This window comes from Myxocyprinus asiaticus, chromosome 14 (genome assembly GCF_019703515.2).
Source record: "Myxocyprinus asiaticus isolate MX2 ecotype Aquarium Trade chromosome 14, UBuf_Myxa_2, whole genome shotgun sequence".
Lineage (NCBI taxonomy): Eukaryota > Metazoa > Chordata > Actinopteri > Cypriniformes > Catostomidae > Myxocyprinus > Myxocyprinus asiaticus.
Window position 1 is genome coordinate 39,604,738 of NC_059357.1, and position 16,590 is coordinate 39,621,327.

Genomic DNA, 16,590 nt, shown 5'->3' on the forward strand with positions numbered 1-16,590 from the left:
GCGGCCTTATGTCAGTGGAATGACACCCCTGGCTAAAAATTGTCAGGAATTCACTTCTTGCTTTCCCCAATGTTGTGAGCCAGAAACGAAGTGTGACATCTCCCTTGAAACACAGGACAGTTTAGCTTTGTTTTTACTGTTGTTAACAATTGCCATGTCATAGCACGGAGATTTAAGGTGCCTCCATATCGCCTAAGCAGCCCTTTCGGTTTCCGCTCTATTGCGAACAGGAAACAAATTACTCTTGTTGAAGACAAGAAGACTGCCATGTCACAACACGAACTTAACACCTCGATGCAAGGCATGCATGCTGAAGACACCCTTTGGAGCGGTTTATTCCTCATTCCCAGGACAGAGCTCTCGTGTTTCCTGCTGTTGTATGCTGGCAAAGAGAACACTATTGCAGTCTTTGCTGTTGGCGGTGTGCTAGAAGTCTGCAAAGCCCCAGCACGACTGACAGACCTCATAGTGGCTGCATGAGGCGCAAAAATGTTTACAAAGTGAGCAATAATCAAACTTAACTGACTCGGTTGCGCTGAGTGACTGCCCCCAATGGAGGGTGGCGTTCAGCCGCTGGTGGCCACACACGACTCCCTGGATCCTCCCGGAGTCTCCAGCTGGAAACTGAGCACAGTCGAACACAGCTTCGTGTTTCAGTTTGCAAAGTGACTGTCTCAAAACATCAGTGTTCTTTCCTCCACCATATGGTGCGGAACATGCCAATTTGTTAATGCTTCCTCCCCTTAGATGTGATAGAAAATAGCAGGCATGTGAGGCACAGAATGGCTTCTACAGCCACTAATTTTCTGGTCGCCAAGTAGGACGGTGGGCTGTGGCCCATACAGGAATTGAGGCACTTGAAATAGACACTTATAAGTCTCATGTCCATCTGCTGGACTGAATTGTGTCAAGTGATTTGAAAGACTCATATGTGCAGATAACCCCTTGGGTTGACCCTGGCCCCTCACGCATATACGAAATGTGTCAATGTGGTGCTCGCTCCACTGAGGCTGTGTGGTGGCCGTGTTATCTTGATGATTGGTTGCTACTAGCTCAACTGGAGGTACAAGCATGCAAGCAAAGAGACCAGTTGTTCATGCATTGGGACCTCAAGGTCAACTGGACACAGAGTGTGTTGGTGCCCAATCAACAAGTTTCCTTCTTAGGAATGAAAGTCAACTCGGTAAACATGTCGGCACCTAACCGGTGAACACATTTACTCCATTCTGAGTAAATGCGGGGAGCCCTTTGTGACAGATGTCTGGCCTTTAGCATCTGGACAGGGGCACAGTCTGTGTGGCACATAAATTGCTGGGAACTGCTGGCAGTCCTCTTGGTTCCGAAAGCCTTTTGATCAGACGTGCAAGGGTCTCACGTTCTGATTCATTCAGAAAGTTGTGCCGTATATAAAACGCAGAGGAGGAGGAGTACGGTCATGACCAATGCTGAACCTAGCAAGCTGAATTCTCCTTTGGAGTGAGTCATGTCTACTATCGATACATGCAATGCTTGTCCCCGGCCACCTAAACAGCAGAGCAGATTTACTCTCACGTCAGGATAGGGGGGATGGAGACTCCACCCTCAGTCAGTTCAGAGGATTGGGATGTATTCAGGGAAGCTAAGCTGGAACTGTTTGTCTCCTTGGAGATTATGCATTGTTGCCTCTGGTACTCCATGACAGAATCTTCACTAGGCTTTGACACCTTAGCTCACAGATGGCCAGAGAAATGCAAATATGTGTTTCCCCTTGTCCACTTACTAAATTTTGCAAGATACGGTAAAACAAGGAAACAGTGATACTCGTTGCACTGAAATGGCCCAACAGCCACTGGTTCCCAGAGGTGGTAGAGCTGTTAGATGCTCCGCCCTGGGAAATTCCTTTGAGGATGGATCTCGCAAGCACGAGGTAAGCTGGAGACTGCATTTCTGGCCTCTGACCGGGGCTCGTCTGCTAGGCACCATACTACAGGCCAGGGCCCCATCAACAAGGTGGCTGTATGCCTTAAAATTAGACTTTCTCCAGATTGGTGTTCCTCCCGTGATGAGGACCCAATGCATTGCCCTGTGCAGACGATACTCTTTTTTTTTCTACAAGAGCATTTGGATGCAAGACTCACTCCATCCACACTCAAGGTTAACGTCGCTGCCATAGTGGCCACTCGTGACCTAACCCTAAAGCCTTGTCAGTAGGCAAACACATTTTTGCGTGGTGCGAGACGGTTGAGACCCTATTGCCCTGCTACTGTCTCTGTCTGGAACTTAGCACTGTAGTTCAACTAGAAGACATATGTCTGTCTGCAGGTTGGACAATCCCTAACATCTTTTACAGATTTTATAAACTGCATACTGTATATCTTCCCTCTCTTCGCAGATTTTCACAGAAGAAGAGAGTTGATTATCTAATGATCACTGACCAGCTGGTTAGTGTTGTTGTACTGGGTGTTAGATTAAAACAAATATATTTTCTCTCTATTCCCACTAGTGGGAATGAGAGCATATGAGCAACGTTTTACTACCCTGTTTGCTAGTGTCATTGTACCAAAGCCTTTAGCCAGGCAACCGCCCAGCTCCCCTCCTTTCCCACTAAGTGAGAAGATGTGTTGAGACACTGAACCACTAACTCGTTTGGCTAGTGTCTCTGTCTTAGCATCAAACCATATGGTTTATTGTTCATCCACTTTTCTTCCTATTCTTCAATATGAAGGGGTGGTTACATTAATGCTTTTTTACTACCCTGTTGGCTAGTGGGCATTGCCCTATCAGTAGCACAGTATTATGGTATATGGCCCCCACAGCATCAGCTACTGATGCAGCGTCGAAGTTACAGATTACTGTTACTTAGTGGCGATTTCTCAGGGCCAGCAAAGCCTTCTCTGCTGGTGTAACATGCCTAATAAATAAATATTTTTCATCCTTTCATTCTCATTGACCTTTTTGCCTATGTATTTTCAAATCGCTTTCCACTCCTATTTCATCTACAAATGAATAGCAAAAAACAAAAAGTTTATCCAATTAGAATTTATTTCTCGATGCTTACAAGCAAAGTGTGACAACTGTTTCACAAATTGCATGCCTGAAGCCATGCGTCTTAGCCGAAGCAGCACGTGAGTCTGAGCTCCACCCCGTCAGGCCTTCAAAATTTCCACAGAATCCCACAACACTGCAGTGAATAGGCATCTAAAGTCAGATTGTCAGATTTATCAGCCAATCAGATTGACTTATTTGTTCTTGATGGGTGTAATCTTTAGGATATGTCCCAGTCCAGGCCTTCTAGCGGGCCTTGAGTGACACAATCACGCTTTAAGTGATGTGTGTAATTTGAAAGCGAAGAGCACGAGATCTTGCTGACAAGTCAGCTGTCACTGCCACATCACCATTGAGAAAGAGATTCTTATGGATTTAAAAACCCGAGATGTTCTGCATGATCGTGCGATTGATTAATTAAACAGGAAAGCAGGACTGATTTTCACTTCAAGCAAATTTGTAAGTGCTTTTTACATTGTTATAGCAACATCAGGAGTTTTCTAAGTGTAAATTAGGCTGCTTGAGCATTCAGTGTTGGTTCAAGTTTTGAAAAATAACCGTGTACCCTGACAAAACTATTTATTGCAAGCAAAATTTAAATCACAAATATTATTAGAGATTTTCTTGGTATTAGACCTCCTTGGTTCTGGCTTTCGTGTGTGGACGTGTTTTTAAAATGTCAATTTGTATTATTAGTTGGCTGCGACGTAATGTATAATAGGCATACGGTGTCTTATTTATTGTGAAACTGCGTTTTCTTAATGGCATGAATCGCACTGAAAGCCTAGACTTAAAATGCACAGGCCGCGGCTGCAATACAAATGACAGATTACTGATATAACCTTGGTTCCCTGAAAGCAGGGAACGAGGCGCTTCGTAGCTGTGCTGCACCACTGATTTTTTGCTGTTAAGGGACCTATATGCGTTCTCATTCCTTCAATTGGAAAATCCTGATGGTGTTGAGCTGGGCTCCTTTTATGAACGCATGCATAGTGCGGAACACCAAGTGGAACGCCAAGCGTCACCAGCCAATCAAACTGGCTTCAAGGTCATGTCCCTGGGAGGAGCTCCCACAGCATCAGCTACTGACGCAGCATCTCATTTTCTCCTTTCAGGGAACCAAAGTTTCATTATTAAGCGAGATGTTTTAGTGCAAGAAACCATGATTAACTTTATAAATAAAATAACGATGACCCCTTTATATTTATGAAATTCTCTCATCATTTACTCACCCTCATGCCTTCCCAAACTCATATGACTTTCTTTCTTCTGTGGAAGAATGTATGAGGTGTTTTTGTCCATATAATGCAAGTCAATGGGGTCCAAACTAAAATAAAGGGTGTGTAAGGTAATACATACTGTATGACTTGAGTGGTTTAATCCATGTCTACTGAAGCGATTCAATCGCTTTGGATTAGACATAGACCAAAAGTCCTTATTCACTATAAATCTTAACATCCGCAGTCTCCTTGGCATGTACATGAGAAAACACTTCATAAATTCTTCAAAATGTCTTTTTTTGCATGAGAGTGAATAAATATGAGAGAATTCATTTTTGGGTGAATTATTCCTATATGTTAGATTATAATAACTCACGGCAATGAGGCTGGCACACCAGTACCCAGAACCAGCTGCTTGGCCTGATCATAACTAGAGAGCTAGAAAGAATTGCAAAACACTATTTAGGAACTGAGAGTACACTAGTGATTATATGGGAATTATTATAATCCATTATAAGTTAAAAATGATTATTCTCATTCTCAGACAGCCCAACCACTGACCGTCTGAAGTATGCTGCTCAAAAAATGGTCAAGCACCATTTAAAATCATCAATTTCAAACTTGGCTGGCTTACACTCAGTTGTTGACAGTTGGGGTGCACAGGTTGATACAATGAGCATTCTGAGGAGGAACTAAGTTTGCCAGTTTAGTGGCATCAAATCTTTGAAAGATATTAAGAGTTTAAGTAAACTAAATATCCACATGCAGAACTGTATTATTATTTTGGTATTGTACTTACTTATCACTATTTCCAAAGTTGACACACATTTCTGCAAATTTTGTAATGTTTTCTGAACAACAGATTGTGAACCGACACTGTGCAATTAAAAGAATGTTTTCATACCAGTCTATTAATGTTATTCTAATAACTTTTTCAGATAAGCCCACCCCTAAATTGCACATAAAAACAAAAAGAAGTGTGACTGATCGCTTTGAGTTTCAGTCAGTCTCTTCCTGTGGAAGTGGGTGGTTCCTGGCCAGAATAAGCTGCATCGTGGACCAGACTTAATGCTGAAAGCCAAAAGTCTGGATATGCAAAATTAGAAAAGTTATGCAGCTATATTATCTGCCCCTCTACTAAATGCCATCGAAGCTCCAGAGAATAGCTTCCTAACTGAAAAAAGACAACAAGTCATGAGGCGGGATCTTACAAACAGTGTTCGATGAATAATTCAAATGACCCCAGCCCTTGTCTGTTCTCTCTTTTCTGATGGATGAGTAAGTAGCACAGTCCTAAAATCATTGCATACTTCTAAATGGAAGTTCTAAAGTTTTAAGTTGCAGACTTTGGAAAGCATACTTTTCAGGCACCAAAATTTTGCTGCAATTCACTCCATACCATATATGATGACGGAGCACAATATATTTTCAGACAGTACATTCATCAAGTTTCCCCTAGTCTCAGTCCAAAATATATATCTTACTTCTTTCGTATGAGTGAAGTTATTTAAAAAAATGAAAAAAAGAAAGAAAGAAAAAGAAAAACATTTGCTTATTCGTACCTTCTTTCCAGACACGGAACAATCTATCAAGAGCATGCGTATAGCTGCCAGAAATACAACATGTTGTCATGACAGATTATATATTGTTTGATAGATTAGAATTTTGTTTTGGTGTAGACAGTCTATAATTTATAATCTTTCAGACTCACTTTCTCCTAAACGCTGGTGGAAACTTAACATCATTCTGCATTCTGTAAAGGGGTAAAAATATATAAATACACAAAACAATCATTACCTCACAGTATTGCAGTGATTTTAATTAGCATCCTAAAGACAGCATCATAAGATTAGTTTCACAATGCCTCCATCGCATGTCTTTCGGGTATGAGTTTGAGACAGAGAGGTTGTAATAATGTCTCTTATTTAAAATATATTATACATATATATATATATATATATATATATATATATATATATATATATATACACACACACACACACATATATACATACACATACATATATACACACACAAATACAGCCATGTCATAATTATTCAACCCCTATTATAAGTAGCTGTTTTTAAGTATGTAAGACTACAAATGAATTGTTTTGAATCATAAGCCTTATGCCTTAACTCTATGATGACACTTTTTAAGTTTGAAAGTTTATTGCCGTAAAGCAAGTTTGATGGATCAACATACATTGTATAAATCCCACTTACCTGACATTAACCATGTCTGCTGGTGTCCCAACAAACCCACCAGTAAGACCTACAGATAAAGAAAAGATGCCAAGGAGAGTAACTCTTTAGTTCATTATATGTTTGAGAAGCAACGATTACAAGAGTCACTTTCAGCTCCAAAAGTAACCAGTAAGATCTTCTGGTAGAAGGGCATGGGCCCCTGGTTTCGACTTGATATCTTGTCTCTCACAGTTTCATAAATGGGAAAATGGGTCATTGAGTATGTCATCGGGAAAACAGCCAACATGGCACCACAGTACTGTTAAATATATCTGTGCCATTTGAACCTTTCTTGATGGAATATTGTGGATACAATGAGTTCAGAAGTATACACGTACTCAAATCAAAAACACGATCACAGACACAATGTAGTTTTCTGTAGAATGGCATAGCTCTGGTCCAGACACTAACTTGCCTGCAGAGGGAGGCAATGAGCCCACTGTATAGTGCTAACGCACCATCACTGCGCACCACCTGCATGGCCATTCTGGTAATTCTCATCCTCACCTCCTGCTGGGTTTGCAGATGAACAAGAGAAGTACTCAAGTTTTCCTTGACTAAAGCACCCCAGAATTAAAATCAAAGCAAGTTTGCTAGTCAACTAAACTCCTTTCCTCGATTTTTAACCCTTTTAAGCATACTTGTATCTAAACTAATTAAAGACTTTAATATTAAAGTGAACTGAAATCCATGCAAAGGGATTGTGAGCTCATCCAAATACCCAAAACTGCACAGGTCTTCTAGTGTAGGCCTAGAGCAAGGGTCGGGAACCTATGGCTCGTGAGCCACAAGTGGCTCTTTGTTAAAAAATCAAGTGGCTCGCCGGGTGTCTCACCATTCACCAACACATGTTGTTTAAAACTTTCTAGAGATAATTTTCCAACAGAAAGTGTGGGTGCGATTGCAAAGCATGAAGTTAATGACACTGTGCATCTCCTTCTCATGGACTGCACCAGATTTGCCAGTTCTTGCTGCGAGATGTTACCCCACCCTTCCACCAAGGTACTTGCAAGTTCCCAGACATTTCTGGGGGGAATGACCCTAGCCCTCACCCTCCAATCCAACAGGTCCCAGACGTGCTCAATGGGATTGAGATCCGGGCTCTTCGCTGGCCATGGCAGAACACTGACATTCCTGTCTTGCAGGAAATCACACAGAACGAGCAGTGTGGCTGGTGGCATTGTCATGCTGGAGGGTCATGTCAGGATGAGCCTGCAGGAAGGGTACCACATGACGGAGGAGGATGTCTTCCCTGTAACGCACAGCATTGAGCTTGTTGTCATTGCAGGCAATCTCCATCCGATGATGCTGTGACACATTGCCACAGACCGTGATGGACCCTCCACCTCCAAATCGATCCCGTTCCAGAGTACAGGCCACGGTGTAACGCTCATTCCTTCGACGATAAATGCGAGTCCGACAATCACCCCAGGTGAGACAAAACCGCCACTGGTCAGTGAAGAGCACTTTTTGCCAGTCCTGTCTGGTCCAGCGAAGGTGGGTTTGTGCCCATAGGTGACATTGTTGCCGGTAATGTCTGGTAAGGACCTGCCTTACAACAGGCCTACCAGCCCTCAGTCCAGCCTTTCTCAGCCTATTGCGGACAGTCTGAGCACTGATGGAGGGATTGTGCGTTCCTGGTTTAACTCGGGCATTTGTTGTTGCCATCCTGTACTTGTCCCACAGGTGTGATATTCAGATGTACCAATCCTGTGCAGGTGTTGTTACACGTGGTCTGCCACTGCGAGGACAATCAGCTGTCCTTCCTGTCTCCCTGTAGAGCTGTCTTAGGCGTCTCACAGTACGGATATTGTAATTTATTGCCCTGGCCACATCTGCAGTCCTCATGCCTCCATGCAGCATGCCTAAGGCACATTTACACAGATGAGCAGGGACCCTGGTGTTTTTCAGAGTCAGTAGAAAGGTCTCTTTAGTGTCCTAAGTTTTTATAACTGTGACCTTAATTGCCTACCGTCTGTAAGCTGTTAGTGTCTTAATGACCGTTCCACAGGTGCATGTTCATTAATTGTTTATGGTTCATTGAACAATCATGGAAAACATTGTTTAAACCCTTTACAATAAAGATCTGTAAAGTTATTTGGATTTTGACAAAATTATCTTTAAAATACAGTGTCCTGAAAAAGGGATGTTTCTTTTTTTTTTGCTGAGTATATGTAGAGGGTCAAATTTTGTGAGTTTCTATTTAAAGAACAAGAATGCAGGGGGATTGCCTTTTAAAGGGATAGTTCACCCAAAAATGAAAATTCTCTCATCATTTACTTACCCTCGTGACTTACTTTGGTTCTGCTGAACACAAAGATTTTTAGGATACCTCATCTCTGTAGATATAATGCAAGTGAATGGGGACCAAAACTTCAAAGCGGCATCTAATCGGTTTTGAGTGTGAACAGACCAAAATGTAACTCCTTTTTCACTGTACATCTCGTCATTGCAATCTCTAGGCACGATCATGATTTCAAGTTTGATTACACTTCCTAGTGCTTGAAGCATGCGCAGAATGGAAGATTGTGCAAGAAAGTGCAATCGAGATTGAAATCATAATCGCCAAGGAGACTGCTGATGTCAAGGTTTATTGTGAAAAATAAGTTACATTTTGGTCTCTTCTCACCCTAAACGATTGGATTGCTTCAGAGGACCTTAATTAAACCACTGGAGTCTTATGGATTAATTTTATGCTGCTTTTATGTACTTTTTGGAGCTTCAAAGTTTTGTTCACCTTTCATTTGTATTGTATGAACCTATAGAGCTGTGATATTCTTCTAGAAATCTTTGTGTTCCGCTGAAGAAATTCATACACATCTGGGATGACATGAGGGTGAGCGTGTTGTTCCAAACCCACTTGAGGTAAACCACTCCAAACTCTTAATTGTATTAAGTGTGTTTCAGCTGTTTTCTACATAACAGCAAACACTGGTAAAAACACGACTCATTTCACATTCTTAAATACAAGCTATTTTCAATCAGTATGCAGTAGTCACAAATTGTCTTCTAAAAATTATATTGATAACTGATCTCTATCATGATGCAATAAGATACACAGTACAGTATAACCCATTTATTTAACCACAAGCAATGGCAATCACGTCACTTTGTCAGGGCAACCCCAGTTTCCTGAGAGACAACTTCAGGGAGACAGACCAGCGCTGTCTGCTCGGCCCAGAACAGCACATATGTAGCTAAATGGTTAAAGTATATGACAGACAAATGGACGAGTCGATGACTGGGTGGTGTGTGTTTGCAGGCACAGAGCCTGCTAAAGAGTTCAGTCTGTGAGTCCAACCACCCAGCCAACGAACCAAGTGTAATTTTAAAGGCATTATTTGTTTTCTTTAAATTCCTCTGATCTTTGTTGGACTGACAGGGAACAACTGAACAAGTAAAGGGCCAGTGCAGATATTCACTCCAGCACTACAGTGCCCCCTGCTGCTTCAAGTGCTGCTTTCAGTTTTTCTGCCTCCTCTTTAGAAACATTAGCCCGGATCTCTTGAGGCAGGGACTCCACAAGCTTCTTTGCCTGTATTTAGGGAGGGTGGAAACATAATAAAGAACACATTGCATTATGAATTAAGACCTTTTTAGACAAGACAATGTGCAGTAACATGACTGTGAGCTCAGGTACAAATCCTACCTGTACAAGATTCAGGCCCTGAATGCAATTCTTCACTTCTTTTATCAATTTCACTTTATCTGCCGCCTTCAGTTCTGTCAGTTTGACTGTAAAATGTGTTTTCTCTTTTTTTGCAGGTACCGCCTCCTCCTCTGCAGCCTGAATATGCAGTAAGACCATTAAAGCAAAAATCCTCACAATCAAACTGTTTAAGACCTGAATGCCTAATAAGACGTACCTGAGCAGCAGGGGAAGCTATTGCTGCAGTCATTGCCCCCATGGACATCATTCCCACATCTTGAATGTTTAGAGTTTTCTGTGGGGGACAATAAAATTAAATCAGTGTCTTCAGTTGCATCATTATGAGGTCATGAATAAGATTGCACATTACTAGAGCTGGGCAATATATAGAATATACACAATACATTTGTTTTGATTTTGCTGGTGATATAAAATTAGGTAAAATTGTGAATTTTGCAATCATTTTCTTACCTTTTTTATTTGTCTATCAAGTTCCCTAAAAAAAAACATGTCTTTAGACTAATTTTGTGATCTCTTCCTGTATTACAACTTGTATGTGTGCATCAAGACAGATGTTTTAAAGGTGTAATTCTCACAAAATACTGATTTTATACAAATCACACTTGATTTTTTTTTAAAGGGATAGTTCACCCAAAAATGAAAATTCTCTCATCATTTACTCACCCTCATGACATCCCAGATGTGTATGACTTTCTTTCTTCTACTGAACACAAAGATATTTAGAAGAATATTTCAGCTATGTAGGTCCATCCAATGCAAGTCAACAGGGTCCAAAGCTTTGAAGCTCCAAAAAGCACATAAATATGATAGGTTTGGGTGAGAAACACATCAATATTTAAGTCCTTTTTTACTGCAAATCTCCACTTTCAAACAGCCCCCCTAAGCACTCTTCGTTTCTAAGAGTTCTTTTGTTTTTGGCAATTCGCATTCTTTGTGCATATCACTACCTACTGGGCAGGAGGAGAATTTATAATAAAAAAAGACTTAAATATTTATCTGTTTCTCACCCAAACCTATCATATTTATGTGCTCACTCAAACCTATCATATCACTTCTGAAGATATTAAACCACTGAAGTAATATGGATTACTTGTATGCTGCCTTTATGTGCTTTTTGGAGCTTCAAAGTTCTGGCCACCATTCAATTGCATTGAATAGACATAGAGCTGCAATATTCTTTTAAAAAATCTTTGTTTGTGTTCTGCAGAAGAAAGAAAGTCATTCACATCTGGGATGCCATGAGGGTGAGTAAATGAGAGAATTTTCATTTTTGGGTGAACTATCCCTTTAAGTCAGTGGTTCCCAACGCTAAACATTTTGGATATCTCCCTAATCAAACACACCTGATTCAACTCATCCACTCGTTAGTGGAGACTCCAAGACCTGAACTGGGTGTGTCAGAAAAGGGAGATATACAAAAGTGTTGGGGGGCCTCCCGGGACAGTGTTGGGAACCACTGCTTTAAGCTAATGGTTCCATTTCTTTTCTTTTGGAACATCACTGTAAACACTATAAATCAAGACAAATTTGTACATTTTTGGAGAAAATTTTTTTTTAAGCATGTCCAGGTATATTCTCATTACCGCAACAAAACCCTGGCCAAAAATCTCAGAAGCTGAGTGATTTGAACTTGATGTCAACATTTTGTAGAAGCTCTAAACAAATAATCATTACTTGCCAAATATGATTCAAAATACATATCTCTTATTACTGAAACACACCAATCAAATTTGCACCTTGTGTTTATTAATATTTTTTTAGATTACTCCCAAAAACAAACAAAAAACTTTTAGTAAATATTTGTCTATGGTTGATCTAAGGATAAATTAGCATTTATATTTGTAAAACTTTTCTTGTATATCTAAATTATTAAGGTATTGGTACGTTTAGTAAAGATAAGCAAGTTATGGTAATGATAATTATTTATAATTTAAACTTAAACTTGAGACTCTCTCTACTACCCCTTTCTTTCTGACTCATTATTTAAACTTCAGTAGCAAAAATGGCTTTAGAGTTGGTAAGTTAAATTGATACAACATTGTGATTCAGCGATTCATTTATATCTTCATTTAAAAATATTAAAAAGTCTCCACATTTTTATTATTTTAAATGTTTGAATAAAACTATATGTAGGTAAATACTTCTGTTTATTATTATGCAATGTAATATTGGTGCATATAAATTAACATGATTAAATATTGTGTTCACTGACTGAAAAACATGCATTGATTATTTTTAACTAGATTTTTACTGTTTTTTAATTCTCACTTTATACATTTTGAATCGAATTGTTTATAATGGCAGTTTAGTTCAAATGAATGGTTCCTCTGATTGAACTCCTTTCAGAGCAAAAATAAATTAATAAAAAATAAATAAAGATACATGTATTGTGTGTCTTCAAATTCTGATAACTGAGATATGTTTTAACTAGTCTATATCACCCAGCCCTACACACTATACTTATTTCATTGGGGTTTTGACAGTGTGCTGGTGTACCTTAAGTAATTCATTGAGGTCTGACACTTCTATGAGAGTGAGACTGGCGATGTCATTGACGAGCTGCTGGATTTTGGGTGAGTATTGCTTTGGTGCTCCATCAAGAGGTGGTGTGGCGATGGCATCGGGACTGACAGGACTGGTCTTGAGTGCTCGCACTGCCGGCTTCAGTAGATTGTGTCTGTGAAATGTGTCCATTCAGACAGCAATCATGAGAATATAAAGCAAGTAACATCACGTAGATCACAGCACAGGGTGTATTTAGCTAGATCTCTGTTGCATGTGCGGCTTCTTCAATTTGCGAGGACATGATGCATATAAGATGTAAAAGTGTTAAAGGGGTCATGAAATGGAGAATCAAATTTCCCTTGATATCTAGACATATAAGAGGTAACTGTACTATAAAAACTTACTGTAAATTTCAGAATTCAAAACTTCCTCTGCAGTCTATAAAGAGCATCTATAGTTGCCACCCTGCTGAAACATTCGTTTTGAAACCTGTCTGTTCGTAACATCACAAAACATTGCTCATTTGTATTTACACATCCCACAACATGCATCATCGCACCCTTGGCCCCGCCCACTGGCATACAGTTCAAGTCAAGATGGCAGGCCTTGCGTGGCTAACTATTCCTAACATATCACCAAAGGGGACCCATCTGGATTATTTTTAATTATTCTGTACATGAACATGAACTACACAGACTCTTTGACCGCTGCCATGCATCTCGCCACTTTTAAAAGACGCAGTGTCAAGTTACAACTCTGAAAGGGAGAAGCAACTCTTTCATTCAGCTGCTGCCTCTGTCATGGATGCGTTCTTTCGCCCATCTGCGCTATTTTTAATTGTTAGTGTGTGTAAACATAGGACATATTTGACCGCTTCAATGTGTTTCCGGCGATGTGCGCCTACAGTATGTGTAAACCCTGCAGTTTTGTTTTATACTGTTCGTCCAATTGAGTTTGCTGAATTTGAGGGGCTGCATGATGTTAGCCAATCAGAACAGTGGGCGTTTACGTTGAAGTTTTAAGGAGGTACTTAGGCCAAAACCAAGCGTTTCGGACAGAGGGCCAAAAACAGGGTGGAAAATGATCATATATTACTAAATTATGACTGCTCTGGAGCAAAATTTGTTTTTATATAAAATTATCATTGGACCTCAGGGAAGATAATAAAATTATATTAAAAAAGCACTTCATGACCCCTTTAATAATGAAGGGATGACTTTAACCAATACCAAGCTTGCACATAATCATACCTAATAACCAGCCCAAATTTTTAAAAACAATTTATTATTATTATTATTATTATTTATTTACATTTTTCTGAAGGCTGCACATTTTTCTCTCTGAATTTTTTTTATTTATTTTTTATTAGATACTTAAATACTTATTACATTTTAAGTATTTACTAAGTAGCACATAAAAAAAGGTAAGCTATATGAGCCAATTCAAGTCTGTCATTTAACAGAAAATTTCTAATATACCAACATCAAAGTCTTCAATAAAAAAAACAAAAACAAAAAAAAAAAAAAAAAATTTGTTGCACTGTTTTGCCTCATACCTGAAAGGGCCCACAGAATGGGTTAAAATGTCATATTTGTGTAGTCAGGGTGGACATTGGATATTTGTTAACGTGAAACTACAAGACATAGCAAGTAATGTAAGGGTCACCTACGGCCATGTAATGCATAAAGTCAATTATCCATTTATTAGACAATAAAACAGTAACTGTAGAAGAAATGACCTTCTATACCGGAACGCAGTCATTCATGTAAGTTAATGGTTACATTCTAATAGGTCAAATCTCTGGGAGACAACGCAATATATAACCTGTGCTATCCATACACATATTCCCTAACACTGAACTTCAAATGTTATGAGTAAACATGATGCAGAACACATTAGGATGCTCATATCATCTCACCCCATGCTAAATGAGATTTGTGCACGTTAGATTTTAATGAAACAGAACGTTGGGTTTGTTTATTGACACTGACGTTACTGGCACATCTATTGTGTGTAACGTTCACTAGATATTCACCGTCCTTGAACGCTCTTCCCTAAACTGTGTTTGACACAGACAGTCCGCTGGTATCACGCGCTTACCGGTGTGTGTTCGCCGCTATCCGCAGCGCGTTCCGGACGCAAAATCTCGTGCAGTACATGACAACCGGTGTCTAGAACAAACCGCTTCAGTATACGCGTGTGACCAGCTCTCCGGTGCTGCAGCTCAGCTCAGCTCTCTCTCAGTGAGTGAGTGAGAGAGAGAGAGAGAGAGAGAGAGAGAGAGAGAGAGAGTGTATGTGTGTGTGTGTGTGTGTCGGAAGCACATGGCGTCCTCCTGACCTACCCACAGTGCACTGCGCGCGAGGGACAAAACTTTATTTAAAATTTTTCTGAACTATGCGGTCACAAAAGCTTTTAAAATGTCTTAAAGACATTAAATAAATGTATTAGACAAATTTACAAAATTGTATTACAATAAATGTATTATATGTTCAAATTATGCACAGTAAACAGTCAGCAAGAAATATGAAATATAAATCTTTACATTGGGATTCTAAAATAAAAGTCTCAAAAATGAAGCACAATGCACAAAAGTCTCTACAACAAAATCTGAATGAGATCCTACAACAGTCCAGAGCTTTCTTTGGCTATATGTAGGGAAGAGCAGAGGTCAAATACATTCTAGCTATCACTTGATATTATGAAAATGAGTCTGTGACCGAAAGTCATTTATATGATATGGCCATACACATATGGAAAAATGTGATCCATTGGGTCAACTTGCCCCAGGTTAGGGGTAAGCTGCTCCTGGTTAGTGGGTAAAATGAGCCATTTAATTTTTCCAGTAATACACTGAATAATATTCCACAAATAACTGTTTACCTATAAATTATAATCTATAATCTATTAATTAATTATAATCCCCTACTTTTGTTTCCTTTAACACTGAGGATTGTTATTGCATGTTAGTGATGGAACGATTTGGATCAATCATTACAGTAAATACCTAAAGTCTTCTTTTAACTTCAAACGTTAGAAACAGAATAGTTATTGGAGAAAATGTGTTTTGATACAAACTTATAGCTGGACTAAAATCGTGAGTGAAAAAGTAAATTTTTTAATTATAAACATTATATACAGAACAGTTAGTTATTAGAACAAATTTGTTTCAGTAAAAACCAGTGGCTCAACTTTCCCCAGAGCCCAGACTGTTCAGTTCATTTTGCCCCTTTTTTTTTTTTTTTTTTTTTTTTGCATAATACTTCTTTTCCCATGTGGTTCTCCTCTTCACCGCCAGATCGGGGCAGTGGTAGCTCAGCGGGGGCAGTGGTAGCTCAGCGGTTAAGGCTCTGGGTTACTGATCAGAAGGTCGGGGGTTCAAGCCCCAGCACCGCCAAGATGCCACTGTTGGGCCCTTGACCCTATCTGCTCCAGGGGCGCCGTATCATGGCTGACCCTGCACTCTGACCCCAGCCTAGCTGGGATATGTGAAAAAGAAGAATTTCACTGTATATGTGCAAATGTATAATGTGTGATAAATAAAGAAAATTATTAATTATAATTATTATTAGATATAAATGATGGATACTTCCCGCTTACAAAGTCACATGACAATAAATATGTACAGTTGCCTAGATACACTGGATGGGTCAACTTACCCACAGGCTCATCTTACCCCACTCTCCACCTGAATAGAATAGCTTCCCAGATAGCACACCTACATCTCAGAAATATCTGTTTTAGATCTTTTCATCTGAAAAGCATCACAATCTAATTATCATCTGCTAAACATCTTAAAAAGATCAGATTTACAAACATTCTAAATCATAACATCTCAAAGACATCTGCTGAATGTTTTATTGACATCCGAGAGAAGTCTTGGTTTCGGAAGTATTTTTCCCATTCATTTCCTCCATTGTGATT

General features: G+C 39.6%; 2 protein-coding genes across 2 annotated transcripts; both read right to left on the minus strand.

Moving 5' to 3' along the window:
• Positions 1–5,353: 5,353 nt before the first annotated feature.
• slc25a10a (solute carrier family 25 member 10a) lies at positions 5,354–7,515 on the minus strand. Its single transcript, XM_051717603.1, has 7 exons — positions 7,482–7,515; positions 6,904–7,048; positions 6,600–6,721; positions 6,471–6,519; positions 5,956–5,997; positions 5,807–5,850; positions 5,354–5,418 (listed from the first exon to the last, which is right to left on the minus strand). The coding sequence occupies exons 1-7, from the start codon at positions 7,513–7,515 to the stop codon at positions 5,354–5,356; spliced, it is 501 nt and encodes a 166-aa protein (XP_051573563.1).
• Positions 7,516–9,552: 2,037 nt separating this feature from the next.
• On the minus strand, positions 9,553–15,000 carry mrpl12 (mitochondrial ribosomal protein L12). Its single transcript, XM_051716506.1, has 5 exons — positions 14,767–15,000; positions 12,658–12,838; positions 10,358–10,435; positions 10,141–10,278; positions 9,553–10,026 (listed from the first exon to the last, which is right to left on the minus strand). The coding sequence occupies exons 1-5, from the start codon at positions 14,823–14,825 to the stop codon at positions 9,910–9,912; spliced, it is 573 nt and encodes a 190-aa protein (XP_051572466.1). The 5' UTR covers positions 14,826–15,000; the 3' UTR covers positions 9,553–9,909.
• Positions 15,001–16,590: the final 1,590 nt, after the last annotated feature.